This window comes from Schistocerca gregaria, chromosome 5, assembly GCF_023897955.1.
Source record: "Schistocerca gregaria isolate iqSchGreg1 chromosome 5, iqSchGreg1.2, whole genome shotgun sequence".
In the NCBI taxonomy this organism is placed as follows: domain Eukaryota; kingdom Metazoa; phylum Arthropoda; class Insecta; order Orthoptera; family Acrididae; genus Schistocerca; species Schistocerca gregaria.
In genome coordinates this window covers 110,752,905-110,769,743 of record NC_064924.1, presented here as the reverse complement: position 1 = coordinate 110,769,743, position 16,839 = coordinate 110,752,905, and the positions used below count along the sequence as shown (strand labels likewise).

General features: G+C 42.5%; 1 protein-coding gene across 1 annotated transcript in view; it reads left to right on the top strand.

Annotated features, from left to right (window-relative positions):
- The window catches only part of LOC126272462 (whirlin-like), a 192,213-nt gene that overhangs the window by 124,304 nt on the left and 51,070 nt on the right, over positions 1–16,839 (top strand). The window contains exon 4 of the mRNA XM_049975340.1: positions 14,767–14,898. Within this exon, the coding sequence (XP_049831297.1) occupies positions 14,767–14,898 (132 nt within the window). The remainder of the gene's footprint in view (positions 1–14,766; positions 14,899–16,839) is intronic.

The window sequence follows — 16,839 nt, the reverse complement described above, 5'->3', positions numbered from 1 at the left end:
TTTTACCACTAAATCTGAGTTGGGGGGGGGGGGGGGGGGGAGAAGAGGGGGGCGGTGTAGAGTTTCCCTTATGAGTGTGTGAATGTACTAAGTGTTCCATGAACTTTACCTGAAAAAAAGGGGAAAACAAGCTGACGATATGAACTGAAGTTTGTTTTGGGGAGGGCATTCCACTTCGGTAGTTTGTGCAGCAGTGTTGATCGTAATGCTGCGGTAGTGTAATGGTTATCATTTCTGCCTAGTATGCAAGAAGATCCGGGTTCGAGTCCCGACTGTAGCACAAGTTTTACCTGTAATTAATGTAATTTCTAATGCCTGTTATGTATATACCATATTGTATACCAGACCTGTAGCTACTCACTTCTCTGGCTAAATGGTTAATGCCAAAGTCCAATAAGATAAATAAAACCATGACCGCGAGTGCGTACAGCCTCGTTAACACGGTTGTTGTGATCGTGGACGACGGGGATGACGTCAGCACACTCATGACGAGATTACAGAAGAAAGGAAAGTAACTCGTCACAGAAAATGTTGAAATATGTATTCTGGTTCATGTTTACAGCAATATGAACGAGTAGGCTCAATCCATGGTACGAAAAACACCGCCAAAACACCGTAGAACCGTCTCCGGCCTGACTTCGTCCAGAACATATTCTAACCTCAAACATAATAAGGTATCTTAAACAGAATAACCTCTTCAATGCCAACCAGCACTTTATTTTTTTTTTATTTTTAACATCGATCTCGTGAAACCCAACTTGCACTTTTCTCACATTACGTTCTGAAAGCTTTGGATCAAGGGAACCAGGCAGATGCAGTGTTTCTTGATTTCCGAAAAGCATTCGATTCAGTATCGCACCTTCGCACATTGTCAAAAGTACGATCTTATGCCGTATCAAGTGAAATTTCTGACTGGATTGAGGACTTTTTGCTAGGGAGGGCACAGCATGGTGTCTAATAATAACATCAGGGTTTTTGCAGATGATGCAGTCATCTATAACGAAGTACTATCTGAGACAAGCTGCACAAATACGTAGTCAGATCTTGATAAGATTTCAACGTGGTGCAGAGATTGGCAACTTACCCTAAATGTTCAGATGTGTAAAATTGTGCAGGCAGTTTAAAAATCGAACAAACGTAGCATCCTATGGCTATAATATCAATGAGTCACTGTTGGAGTCGGCCAACTCATGCAAATACCTTCGCGTAGCGCATTGTAGGGATATGAAATGGAATGATCACATAGGTTCAGTCGTGGGGAAAGCAGGTGCTAGACTGCGGTTTATTGGTAGAATGCTGGGGAAGTTCAATCACTCAACAAAAGAGATCGCTTACAAATCACTCGTGCGACCCATACTAGAATATTGATCAAGTGTGTGGGACTCGTACCAGATAGGACTAACAGCGGATATTGAACGTATACAGAGAAGGGCAGCACGACTGGTGACAGGTTCGTTTAATCCATGTGAGAGTGTCACAGAGATAATGAAGAAACTTAAATGACGGACTTCTGAAGACAGAAAGAAAGTCTATTAACAAAGTTTCAAGAACCTGCTTTAAATGATTGCTCTGGGGATATACTACAACCCCCTTCGTGTCGCTCGCACAGGGACCGTGGGAATAAGGTTAGATTAATTACTGCGCGCACAGAGGCATTCAAAAAATCATTCTTCCCACGCCCCATATGTGAATGGAACAAGATGTTCAAATGTGTGTGAAATCTTATGGGACTTAACTGCTAAGGTCATCAGTCCCTAAGCTTACACACTACTTAACCTAAATTGTCCTAAGGACAAACACTCACACCCATGTCCGAGGGAGGACTCGAAACTCCGCCGTGACCAGCCGCACAGTCCATGACTGCAGCGCCTCAGACCAATCGGCTAATCCAGCGCGGCGAAAAGGAAGAAACTCTAATAAGTGGTACAAAGAGAAGTGCCCTCTGCCATGCACCTCAAGGCGGTTTTCAGAGTACAAATATAGATGTAGATGTAGAGCAGCTCCTTTCACACATTGCACTTTAAACTTCTCATTGGGCCGATGGTTCACTGGACTCTCTGCTCATTTGAAATGAGACAAACTTGGAAACATCGGACCGCACTACAACGCCGCCATTGAGTTATTGTCCAGTTTATGTGTTGTTTAGTACGCTCCAGATCTACAGCGTAACGTGACACTGTGCGAAATGGCCTTTTGTGAGGAACCCAACTCCCAATGTCCATTGCAAGCGGTCCCTTTCGCATTAATTTTCCCTCGGAAGCTGGTTGAGAAGGACCTGCATTCCATAACAGCAGCGTTTCCAGTTGGATTTGAAACTAACAGTCACTCAAAAGGTGTTACACTTGGTTACAGTCCCTCATGGTTAGGAACTTTTAACGACCCCTGTTCTTACGGGGCGTTACGCCGCTGCGAATTGTACAGCAATCCCTGTAGACACTTTAGACAGTCTGCATTGATAAACCAACAAATCTGGCAGCTTCATCCGTGACGTGTACATGGGGTCGTCCAATCATGAGACCCCCTTTCTGCCATTGTCTCACCTAGCTAGGTGGTGCAATGGTTAGCACACTGGACTCGCATGCAGCAGGACGGTTCAGATCGGCGTCCGGTCATCCTGATTTAGTTTTCCGTAAATCCTTTCAGGCAAATCTCGGCAAAATTACTGACTGCCACATAGACGTCACTTCACTAATATGACTTACGTCACAGGTGGAGGATCAAGGGGTCCCCTGGTATCAGTTCTACAGCGCTACAAATCTACCAGCATGCTCTGTGAAGCAGGCGACTAAGTTTTTTGAGCTTATTTTAAGGAATTGGGCACCAAAGTTAATACTCAGACACGGGATAGCGAAACAGATAAAGAAATGCCTAATTCCGTATCCAGATGTTCATTTACAAAGTAAAATCGAGGAATACTGCTCCTGCATAATTATCGCACCGATGTAGAGATGTGTGATGTTGATGTTACTGATGTTGAATCCCTGTCAAATTCTATACAGACTTTGGGACTTACAAGGGGTGGTTCAAAAATATGGCGAATGATTTTATTAGAAAGAAAGTAATAACCTTAAGTGGAATGTGATTTAATCTCCTTCAAAGTACTATCCTTGGATAAAAATACACTTATCCCATTGTTGACTCATGACTGGAAGAATTTCTGATTGGCTTCTTTTGTAAGGGCGTTCAGCTGCTCTGTCTTGTCCATGTCAGTGTCAGAAATGGTGTCAAAACGTTTTTCTTTAAGCGCAGTTTTAATATTTGGAAAGAGCCAGAAGTAGCTTGGTGCTAAATCTTGTGAGTAAGGCCGATGTGGACAGACTTTATCCGGTAAAATACTGGCGAACAAAAAGCGAGTTGTGGCATGGCGTGTTGTCATGAAGAAGAAGCACTCCAATGTCCCATTTTTCTGGTCTGTTTCTTCGTACATTGTTTCGCAAACGTAGCAGTATGCACTTGTAAAATTTGGCGTTTACAATTGTTACCTTTGGAACAAACTCTGATCACGTTATGCCGTCAATATGGAGAAAAAACAATCTGCATGACTTTAATTTACATCTGTATCACCACGCATACTCCGCAAGCCACAGTATGGTACGTGACAGAGGGTACCCCATACTTTTCTTTTTCCAGTCGCAAATAGAGCGAGGGATAAACTACTGCCTAAATGCCTCCGTACGACCCCTAATCTCTCTGATCTTATCTTCGTGGTCCTTAAGCGGAATGTACGTTGGCGGCAGTAGAATCGTTGCGCAGCCAGGCTTAAACGCCGGTTCTCTAAATTTTTTCTCAACATTGCTAGTCGAACAGAACGTCGCCTTCCCTCCAGCGATTCACATTTGCTTTCCCGAAGCATCTCCGTAATGCTTGTGTGTTGTTCGAGCCTACCTAGTTATAGCGTCTATTGTTATGAAAGTTAATAAATCAGTCAAGAGGGCTAGTAGAGTGTTTCTGTTAGAAAGAGTAGATACGAAGTCGTTAGAATCTCACTTAGACAATGAACAACAATAATTTAGTTCCAGAATGATGGACATAGAGAAATTATGGGCAAAGTTTGAAGAGACTGTAAATAGTGCTCTGGACAAGTATGTGCCTAGTAAGTTGATTAAAGACACGAAGACCCACCGTGGTTTAATAACGAAATTCGGAAAATCGTGAGGAAGCAAAGGCTCTCGCACTCTCGGTTCAAAAGAGGACGCGCAAAACATGACAAGCAAAGATTAGTACAGATTCGTGCGTCTGTAAAAAGATGTATGCGCGAAGCATACAACAGATACCACCGTCATACCTTGGCTAAAGCTCTGACGGGGAACTCGAAAAATTCTCATTCCATGTAGAATAGCTAAGCGGTTCTTAGGCTTCCATCCAGTCGCGGTTGTCGATACTAAAAGGCAGGCCGATGTTTTAAATTCCACATTTAAGAAATCGTTGACGCAGGAGAATCGTACAAACGTGCCGTCGTTTGACCACCACAAGAGTCCAAAATGGATGATATTATAAGAGCGCCCCTGGCGCAGAGAAACAACTGAAAGAGATGAAAATAAATAAATCACCACGTCTGGGTGGAATTCCAGTTCGGTTTAACAAAGGGTAATCTATGTGATAAATGAACAGCTCTATTTTGTTTTTGTTCTACAGTATTACTTTTATTGTGTTAACCGGTGTTCGGCTTACAAGGCCATCTTCAGACATTTAGTGATTATTGTCGCCAAAGAAGTTACAATGCTTGTAATCGACTCAGAAAGAGAAGTTGCACACCTAGATTGAAGCAGAGGACATGCATTCCGAAGAACACTACTGATTAAGTTTAGAGAACGATCCTACTGCCGTCAACTTACATTTCGCGAAGGAACCACGAATATACGAGAAATTAGGGCTCATAAAGAGGCATCGACAGTCGGTTTTCCCTCGCTCTATCTGTAAGTGGAACAGGAAAGGAAAAGACTAGTTGTGCTACAGGATACCCTCCGCGGCTTGCAGAGTATGTATATAGATGTAGAATATTTAGGCCCTCTTTTAACCATAGTATTTCGGAGATCCATCAGACACAAAACTGGGCCCAGCAATTGGAAGAAATCACACGTCACACTCACCTACAAGAAGATTATCGGAAGTGATTCACAAAACTACAGTAGAATTTGTGTTATAGAATATTAAAACATATTTTGAGCTCAAGTATAGTGAGATATCTTGAAACGAATTACCTCCTCCACACCAAACAGCATGGGCGTTGGGAACACCGGCTATCTGAAACCAAACTTGCGCTTTTGCCACATGACAAAGCCACGGATAAAGGCAGACAGGTAGTGTCTGCATTTTTTGTCGTTCAAAAATCATTCGACTCAATACAACATTACGGCTATTATCAAAAGTACGATCAATGGTGTGTCAAGCGAAATTTGTGACGGAATTGAAGAAGAGTTAATTTCTGGTGTGTTCCAGGAAAGTGTGTTGGGATCCCTGATATTTATTTTTTATGTGAATGGACTAGTATCAAATATTAATAGTAACCTAAGGCGTTTGCAAATGGTGCAGTTACCTGCAATTAAGTGCTATCTTTCATTACTGGAATGAGGACGGAGCCACAACGTTATCTGGGATGAGCAGGAAACGTTGACGTTGATTTGTACTGGCTTGTACGTGTTCGTTAATGGGCTCTCAATGTGCCACAATTTGATAAGCACATAAGAACCGGAAACTTCCTGGCAGATTAAAACTGTGTGGCGGACCGAGACTTGAACTCGGGACCTTTGCCTTTCGCGGGCAAGTGCTCTACCATCAGAGCTACCCAAGCACGACTCACGCCCTGTCCTGACAGCTTCACTTCTGCCAGCACCTCGTCTCCTACTTTCCATACGTCACAGAAGCTCTTCTTCACAGAAGAGCTTCACAGGAGAGCTTCTGTGAAGTTTGGAAAGTAGGAGATTAGGTACTGGCAGAACTGAAGCTGTGAGGTCGGGTTGTGAGTCGTGCTTGGGTAGCTCAGATGGTAGAGCACTTGCCTGCGAAAAGCAAAGGTCCCGAGTTCGTGTCTCGGTCCGGCACACAGTTTTAATCTGCCAGGAAGTTTCATATCAGCGCACACTGTGGTACAGAGTGAAAATCTCATTCTTTATAAGTACTAGATTTGCTTCTCAACAAATAATTACCACTACAAGTAAGTCTACCACGCCGTGGATATACTCTTCTCTAGATAGAATACAGTATCATGATCGGCTCAGTATCCATCAGTGCGTGGGGGTAAAAAATGAGTGATGCAGTGATTAAGCCTGAGCCTCCCCTACTCTCGCTGTAGCTCCGAATTACGCATGGAGGTGTGAGGTTGTTGCACCAAAGTAACTGATAGACACGAAACATTATGCTGTCAACGAAGTCTCTGGCGCCATTACACTGTCGTATTTCTAGTACAGTAACCATAGAAACAATATAGAGTCCATGGCATACTGTTGTACACGATTCTCACGATACTTTATCAATGTGAAAACCTGTGTCTGCTCAGTTGTTATGAATACGAGGTGGGCATATACATTCGGCAAGGGGTGGCCAGCAACAGGTATTTTGCTATTTTTCACAAGGCGGGCATGTTTTGGTCTGCAGAAAGCGTTTCTCTTCGGCACTCAGAAATGTCTTTGAAGCCAGAGATCGTGTGGTTCGTGAGATATTGTAGAGAGGAATTTTGTTTACAAAGAATCTTTTGGTTTCGACAGGTATTACCTCTCTGTCTGCTAAGAAAGCTTTTAGTATTAACGGCAGGATGCTCTGGAAATAGCGGTAGTATCGCAGGCTGCCCTTGAAAGTTTTGACAGTGGGGAGGTTAGAGAGCTGTATCTTACGAAGGACGTCGTCGTCTGTGAAAATGGTCAACAGGATCCATTATTTAATAACGGAGCCACATATCCCGTAATCACAAACAAACGCACACGCACGCACCCACCCACCCACACACCCACCCACCCACACCCACACACACACACACACACACACACACACACACACACACACACACACACACACACACACACACGTGTTGCGAAAGTATGCTACTGTTCTTGATCGGCGACAGCGTCTGTTTGCTCTCATCCATCTATACATGTGAGGCTGAGTGCATATTTATGTTTTGATCCTGCAGAAGAGACCAAGTCAGTCTTGTAAACCGTAATAGAACTCAACATGCCGTCTCACCCGACACTTGAGACCATGCTTGCCAGCTGTCGCTATGGTCTTTGCACACGATCTGTAAGTGCATTTAGGAAGGATTTTTGAGTGAACTCCGTCGTCGAGTTAATGTGAACTATGTTATACAGCAATGCAGTGTACCTGTCCATTTGTTGGGAAGTATAGGTATGAAGGTATCAGCAGTGAGAAGTGTCAAAGAATAGGTTTGACCAATCTAACACTCTAAGTGAAGGGATGCAGTGAAAATATTCTGGTAAATAACACTGGTTTAACGCGTAATACTAAGTATGACGAATGGGAATACGCACAGGAGACCGTACGAGGGTGGAATAGAGGTATCATATCAGCAATAAGAAGCATCAAAGTGCAGTGGAGAGCCTGTGACCCATCGCACGTTGGCTGGGGCGAGGCAGCACACACAATTAAGTAGTGTTATTGACTTGGTACGGATGTACCGTGTAATGTTAACAAATTTTATGGGGACCTGCCGCTGTGGGTGTTCATTTTAGAAATTGACTATGCCCATTTAGGCAAGCTGTTTTTTATTTTGTTCTGAAGAAGGCGTGGTTATCCACGTTGAAACCTGGGTAAACACCGGGAATTTTCGCAATCGAGGTGGATTATTCATAATTTATTTAGATAATTACGATTGCTGACGCGCTGCAATGCTGAAAGTTCTTGTTTTCATACGATTATTTCACTTATGTATGCTGATATGAGCTGTACAGCGTACAACGCCATCTGCTAGCAGCTTTTGTAACTATTATTTCAAACTGCTGTATAAACTTCTTACAGCTTTCACAATAAACATAGCGTTTACTGCACTCCTCTATCGATCTTTGTTTTCGAGATATTAAATTTTGAAATCAGGAAGCCCGTTTCTGGTCACCCTGTGTCTAGCACCGTGACTATATACGACGCATGTGCCTCTGTTTATGGGTTCTGTGTGCCTTCGTAGTACGTTATGTAGGCGGGCCTCGTGGTCGATAGGTATACGTGGGATGATCTTGTATTGTGCAGAATATGTACTGTGTTTACCACAGCGACGTATCGATATGGCATGGTGGTACAATAGTTTATAGTGATATAGCCTTGCTGGAGATCGGTTTCACGCCGAAAAATTCAAGTTTTCTTCGGCAGCAGAGGAGCAGCGTAATTTATTAACTATCTTTGGCAATAGTTTCCGTATTTCATGCAAGCTTTGACTGTCAGTGCAACATGACTGCTGCGTGTTTTTTTTTTCTTCGATCTGTACAAAAATAGTTTATTGCTGAAATTCACATAATTTTTCCGCCTGTAGAAAGTGGCAGACAGTGCTCACACACCAACAGTAGCATTTTTGTGATTACATTCGGTAAGAACCAATCAGGATGTTCCCTTCACAGGAAGTTCCTAGACGTCAGAGAGTCACTTGATGTCCTTTTTGTTCTATTGTTCAGAGACAAGTCCAGCCAGACCGGCCTCCTCTGTTTTGAACAGGTAAGATGCTGTCCTCCACCTGCCACTGTGGCTTTAGAGTCTCTCGAGACCAGTAGTTGTGGGACATCGCAAACTGACTGAAAATTCCAGCCATTTTTCTCGTCTGTGGGGCAGTGCTTCGAAATCTACGAGAATATTTTAAACATCTGATCTGCTGTCTGTCTGCGCTTTTTTCACGATATGTTGTGAATTTTGAAATACATTATGAACTTTTGAACATGTAATTGTTCTGATTTTCCCGTCTGTGCTTATACCATATTCTTCTTCTTCTTCTTCTTCTTATTCTTCTTCTTCTTACGCTCTACCATTGTCTTTGCCTTCCAACCCACGTGCAGGAAGCTTTGGACACAGTTCTCAGCTGCATAATTACAGTTGATATAGTCATTAATATCCTCTTTGTCCGACACCAACAACTTCTCTTCCGTTGAACACATTGCAAAGACCGATTGTCATCGTATCCAAGAACTCAGCACAGACCGAAGCTTATCGTTTTCTTTCCGCCAATTTACAAGTGGAGCAGAGAGATTTATTTTGGCTTGTAGGTGAAGGGAGCGTCCTATATTTTGATTTAGCCTGCTACTAGTTTCAAGTGGTATCCCGAACTTTTTTCCAGCAGGATAACACCAGTTGTGCGACATCGTCAGTTATGAGCCCTCCTGCGACTTTAGGCGCCCGTTATGTAGCACTCTGCACATAAACGTTGATGAAAAAATTACCAGAATAAGTGTTGAAAGAGCACTTAATCACAACAAAGAAAATCTAACCGATATAATGGCTCAGTTTAATAAAAGTGTAGAATTTATAGCAAGAGTGGATGATCAGTAGCGACAAATTCATTTGTTGAACTGGAACGAGATCAAAGATACAAAAACGCTTTGGAATGAAGTACTGCATTTCTAAGATGCTCAAGAGGAATCCAGATTTGAGGAATTAGCGACTTTTGCGATTACTCTCCTAATACTATCTCATTCTAATGCCGATGTTGAGGGACTATTTAATAGTACGAGGTGTGATTGGAAAGCTTTAAGCATGGATCCGCTACTGCTGGTTTGGGGAGTGAGTCATTGCCTTGTCCTTGAACGCCCTCTGACAGGAAACTGCGTTTCCTTAATCCAGTTCGATGTGACATCTGGTTGAGTGTGGATCTGTTAGGGCCTGTTGCTGGATTCTGTCTGTGAAAATGGACGTAAAAACGGAGCAACGAGTTTGTGTGAAATTTTGTTTTAAAACCGGGAAATCAGCTTCTCAGACTTATGAACTATTAAAACAGCTTTTGGAGATAAATGTATGAGCCAGTCAAATGTTTTTGTCTAATTCAACAGATTTAGAAACGGCCGCGAATCATTTGAAGATGAACCGCGGTTCGGCTGTTCTTCCACCTCAAAAACGAATGAAAATGTTGAGAAAGTTCGCGACTTAGTGCGCTATGATCACAGACTTACAATTAGGGAGATGGCTGATGAATTTAATTTAAGTTTATATGCAGTTCAGTCAATTTTAACTGAAGATCTGAACATGTGTCGAGTGTCCACAAGAGTCGTCAAGTGACTTGAGACAATAGTGACTTGAAGTGTGTCAAGAACTGATTAATCGGACTAGAAATGACCCAGATTTGTTAAACAGGGTAATTACAGGTGACGAACCGTGGGTATATGGATATGATCCTGAAACCAAAGGGCAGTATTCGCAGTGGCAGACTCCAGGTTCACCACGACAGAAAAGAACACGACAAAGTCGGTCGAAGTGAAGACAACGTTGGTGATTATTTTCGATTCTACCGGTATTGTGCATAATGAATTTACCCCTGGAGGACAGACAATTAACCTGGAGTACTACAAATGTGTCCTTGAGCGTTTGCGCGAAAAGGTGTAGAAGAAAAGTCCTGTATTGTGGAAATATATGGGTTGGGTGCTACACCATGACAATGCCCCGGCTCATCATGCGTTCTCTGTCGTTGAATTTTTGACCAAATTCAAAATTCCTGTGCTTCCACAACAGCCATGCTCCCCTGATGTGGCCCCTGCGGACTTCTACCTGTTTCCTACACTGAAATTTTTACTGTAAGGGAAGCGATTTGACTTGATTGAAGACATCCAGGAGAGCGACCTTAACACACATCAGCAAAAAATTTCCAGGAATGTTTCCAAAAGTGGACACCGTTGGAGTCGGTGTGTTCAGTGAGAAGAGGCCTATTCTGAAGCAGATGCATCACAGTAGCATATACACAGTAGCTTGCACAATTACAAGCTCATTCTTAAAACTTTTCAATCACACCTCGTATGAATGTAATAAAAACAAGCAGAGGAATACAATGAAATTAAATCTTTTAACTGCTTTATTAAGAATACACTGTGGTTTGAGGTTGAAAGGAGCGAATATGAAATTCCACTAAACGTTGTAAAATAAATCGGTATAAAATAATCGTATCAATCTGAAACCGACGAAGATGATGATGCAGACAAAAATGATTCAATGGAAGAAGACGAATTCATTTAAATAATTAACTGGTGTTATAGAACTCTTTGTATTTTCCTGACCTTGACTTTCTGATATATTTATTGTACTTTCATTTAATTCTTATTATTGTTGTTGTGGTGGTCTTCAGTCCAGAGACTGATTTGATGCAGCCCTCCATGCAAGTTTCTTCATCTCCAAGTAACTACTGCAACCTACATCCTTGTGAATCTGCTTAGTGTATTCATCTCTTGGTCTCCCTCTACGATTTTTACCCTCCACACTGCCTCCCACTACCAAACTGGTGATCCCTTGATGTCTCAGAACATGTCCTACCAACCGGTCCCTTCTTCTAGTCAAGTTGTGCCACAAATTCCTCTCCACCCCATTTCTATTCAGTACCTCCTCATTAGTTACGTGATGTACCCATCTTATCTTCAGTATTCTTCTGTAGCACCACATTTCGGAAGCTTCTATTCTCTTCTTGTCTAAACTATTTATCGTCCATGTTTCACTTCCATACATGGCTACACTCCACACAAATACTTTCAGAGAATACTTCCTGACACTTAAATCTGTACTCGGTGTGACAAATTTCTCTTCTACAGAAACGCTTTCCTTGCCATCGCAAGTCTACATCTTTTATCCTCTCTGCTTCGACCATCGTCAGTTACTTTGCCCCCCCCCCCCCCCCAAAAAAAAAAAAAAAAAACTCGTCTACTACTTTAAATGTCTCATTTCCTAATCTAATTCCCTCAGCATCACCTGATTTGAAACGATTACATTCCATTATCCTCGTTTTACTTTTGTTGGTGTTCATCTTTTATCCTCTTTTCAAGACACTGTCCATTCCGTTCAATTGCTCTTCCAGGTCCTTTGTTGTCTGACAGAATTACACTGTCATCGACAAACCTCAAAGTTATTATTTCTTCTCCATGGATTTAATTCCTACTCCAAATTTTTCTTTTGTTTCCTTTGCTGCTTGCTCAATATATAGACTGAATAACATCTGTGACAGGCAACAACTCTGTCTCACTTCCTTTCAAACCACTGCTTCTCTTTCATGCCTCTCGACTCTTATAACTGCCACCTGGTTTTTGTACAAATTGTAAATAGCCTTTCGCTTCCTGTATTTGACCCCTGCCACCTTCAGAATTTGAAAGTGAATATGCCAGTCAACATTGTCAAAAGCTTTCTCTAAGTCTACAAATGCTATAAACGTAGGTTTGCCTTTCCTTAATGTATCTTCTAAGGTAAGTCCTGTGGTCAGCAATGCCTCACGTGTTCCAACATTTCTATGGAATACAAACTGATCTTCCCTGAGGTCAGCTTCACAAGTTTTTCCATTCGTTTGTAAATAATTCGTGTTAGTATTTTGCTGCTGTGACTTATTAAATTGATAATTCGGCAATTTTCACACCTGCTATCACCTGCTTTCTTTGGGTTTGGAGTTATTATAATCTTCTTGAAGTCTGAGAGTATTTCGCCTGCCTCATACATCTTGCTCACTGGATGGGAGAGTTTTGTCAGGGCTGGCTCTCCTAAGGTTATCGGAAGTTCTAATGGAATGTTGTCTACTCGTGGGGCCGAGTTTCGACTCAGGTCTTTCAGTGCTCTCTCAAATTCTTCACGCAGTATCGTATCTCCCATTTCATCTTCATCTACGTCCTCTTCCATTTCCATAATATTGTCGTCAAGTACATCGCCCTCTATATACTCCTCTATATACTCGCCCTCTATATACTCCTTCCACCTTCCTGCTTTTCCTTATTTGCTTAGGACCGGTTTTCCGTCTGAGCTCTTGATATCCATACAAGCGGTACTCTTTCCTCCAAAGGTCTCTTTAACTTTCCTGTAGGCAGTATCTATCTTACCCATAATGGTATATGCCTCTACATTCTTACATTTGTCCCTGATTAGCCATTTTGCACTTCCTGTCGATCTCATTTTTTAGATGCTTGTATTTCTTTTTGCCCACTTCATTTACTGCATTTTTATATTTTCTCCTATCATCAGGTAAATTCAATATTTCTTCTGTTACCCAAGAATTTCTACTAGCCCTCGTCTTTTTATCTACTTGATCCTCTGCTGCCTTCACTACTTCATCCCTCAAAGCTACCCATCCTTCTTCTACTGTATTTCTTTCCCCCGTTCCTGTCAACCGTTACCTAATGCTCTCTGTGATACTCTCTACTACCTCTGGTTCTGTCAGTTTATCCAGGTCCCATCTCCTTAAATTCCCATCTTTTTCAGTTTATTCAGTTTTAATCTACAGTTTGTAACCAACAGATTGTGGTCAGAGTCCACAGCTGCCCCTGGAAATGTCCTACAATTTAAAACCTGATTCCTAAATCTCTGTCTTACCATTATATAATCTATCTGAAACCTTCCAGTGTCTCCAGGCCTCTTCCACCTAAACAACCTTCTTTCATGATTCTTAAACCAAGTGTCAGCTATGACTGAGGTTTGCACTGTGCAAAATTCTACCAAGCAGCTACCTCTTTCATTCTTCCCCCCAATCCATATTCACCTGCTATTTTTCCTTCTCTTCTTTTTCCTACCATCGAATACCAGTCCCCCATGACTACTAAATTTTCGTCTTCTTTCACTATCTGAATAATTTCTTTTATCTCATCGTATATTTCTTCAATCCCTTCATCACCTGCGGCGCTAATAGGCATATAATCTTGTACTACTGTGGTAGGTGAGGTGATCTTATCTATCTTGGCTACAGTAATGAGTTCATTATGCTGTTCATAGTAGCTTACACGCGCTCCTATTGTTTTATTCATTATTAAACCTACTCCTGTATTACCCTCATTTGATTTTGTATTTGTAACCCTCTATTCACTTGACCAGAAGTCTTATTCTACCTCCCCGATTTGATTACTTAATAATAAAGGAAACTCTTTATTAATACACTTATTGTTATGTTTCACAATAATTTTAAAAAAATTAGTGGAAATTTTAGCGATTATGAGAGTAGGGGCATTTTTGATAGTGGTTTGCTGGAAACTGGTGGGGATCTCACTATGACTGTTGGCAACACTGCTCACAAGCCCTCTTATCTGTGCTCTGGTAGCTGTACGATCTGACACTGTTGCCCTCACAATACGACGATCCTGGCGAGCATCTGCGCTGCGGGGGCGTCCAGAACTTCATCTACTGGTGCGTGAATGTTCACGCGGCCACTGATACCAGCATCGTTACACAAATGATTCAGCACGTCCAGCTTGTGAGGCACTGTTCCGAAAGGACGATACCGCCACTAGGAATAACACAGTTTGACCCCTTTCAAACTCGCTCAGTTGGTTGTAGGAAGCACGAGTGCGTCTCTGTACCATGGTTGCCTGCTTGATCCGCAAGTCGCCTGCTTGATTGACACCCTGACTCGCTAGGCTATCCAGGGCGTGAATCGCACATTCAACGTGGCTACGATCTCCCTTTAAAATGTCCTCCGCCGATGGGGACGAAACATTGGATTTTAAGGTGAAATCCATTCGAGCACGGCACATAATAGCCCTGAACATTTTATTAATTGAGGTATAGAAGCTGACGCAGTATCAAAAAACCCTCGAACTCTTAAACCATGCCAACGTGTGCGTCGGTCGAGGCGTGGAGCAGAATTGACTACAGGAGCCATGTGTGTTGTGTGTGCAGGGCGCGCTGGTGGTGCCCGACCAGCAGGGGAACCTGCGCATCACCGTCAAGAAGACCAAGCCCACGCTCGGCATCGCCATCGAGGGAGGCGCCAACACGAAGCACCCGCTGCCGCGCATCATCAACATACACGTACGTCCTGCGCTCACTTACTTGCTGTCGCCTGGATCTTAGCGCAGTCTGTTTTGTAAGGACTATTAAGAACAGAACGGAACGAATTAGCCTACCGATGATGTAGTTTAGCTCTTAGTCATTTAACTTTTGCTGTCCTGTCGTCCTCACTTGTGTGTAATATGCTGTTAACAATTATCACTTTACATTCGCCTCACTGCATGAAATGTGTTTTTATTTCGCGCCATAATCCTTTCGCTTTTATTACGAGTGCTCCCCAGAAAGTAACGCACAGCTTTTTTTTTCTCTCTCTCTCTCAGCCGAAAACAACGCTCCAGATGCGACATGTTATGTGTGTACAATTTGAAGTCGCCTGAGAGAGAGCACCAAGTTTCCGTCACTTCCGGCAGATAGCGTAGCTGCAGGACAGTTTCAAAATGGCGTCTATAGATGTGTACGTTACAAGCAACGTGCCATCTTTGAATTTCTCACTGCAGAGAAAGAAACTGTGGGGAATATTCACAAACGGCCGTCGGCAGAAGTACGGTTAGTCGTTGGCCACGGAGAGTGAGGTCATCAGAAGGCGTTTCGGCGGAGCTCCACGATCTGCGGCGGTCGGGAAGACCATCCACGGCTGTCGCACCTGACAGCCCTGACCTAGCACCCTCGGACTTACACTTGTTTGGACCATTGAAGGATGCCATTCGTGGAAGACACCAGGACAAGCATTTCTACCGACAGGGCGTACACGCTTTTGTTTCGCGCTGGATGATTGCCATAGAACGGGATGGACATTACGTAGAAAAATAGGGTGTGAGGATGAAACACCATTTTTCCGTGTTTGTAATTCTCATTATGTTCAATGAAGAATTATTTAAGGAAAAAAATGCAGTGCATTACTCTCTGGGCAAACCTCGTATATGAAATACATCTTCAGTGGCCTAAAATATGTACATATTTGTGTTTGCATCTAATAAAGGAAGTGGTGAAAATTAAAGAATACTTAAACAATGGCTAATATACACACACGCGCGCGCGCGCGCACACACACACACACGCACACACACACACGCACACACACACACGCACACACACACACACACACACACACACACACACACACACACACAAATGAAATAAATCTCTCTCTCTCTCTCTCTCTCTCTCTCATACACACACACACACACACACACACACACACACACACACACACACACACACAGATACCACAAATACACATTCAACAGTTGGCAGCAGCTTCCAAAACATCAGTGCTATGTTGTGCTGTGAAAATGGAATTTCGAATGGCAGTAAGCAGAAGAACAGCTACAAAACAAGTGTTGAACAACATCTACGAAATTTGTAAGTAGAAATTTAAATTAATAAGACGCCTTGGAAAAAATCAGAGAATTGGGCGTTTACAGGCTGGTGTTTATTTGATTTTTTTACACTTTAGTGGCTAGAGTACCTTTATTACCGGGACCGTTTATAGCCTCATGTATAGCGCCCAGTACGTAAAGCGAAACAGTGTGAATACAGATACGGTAACTATATAGTTCAGGACACTGAAGATCCCTTTCAGCTAATAGAGGCGTATGGCACGAAAAATTCGTTTCATTCCGTTGCCACGACGAACCAGAAGTGATAATTACAACATATTATGTGTTGCTAGTTTGTGGGTGATTCTTGACCCTCAAGTTACTGATGCTTGCGATAGCAGCGACGGTGTGTAGCAGTTACACAGGCCATTGACGGAAAAACTTTTTTCTTTTTTTTTTTTTTGTTGAAAATCGCTTACTCTTGTTTTTACTGAGATAAATTTTAATGTGATAAGGAAAAAGCTGTATCACCCAACACTTTCCACAATTAACGCTGAATACTTGCAAAAAATAATGTACTATTTCACTTAAGAATGGCAAGGTGAATTTGAAATTTTCATGGCATCGTTTGCACTGCTTAGTA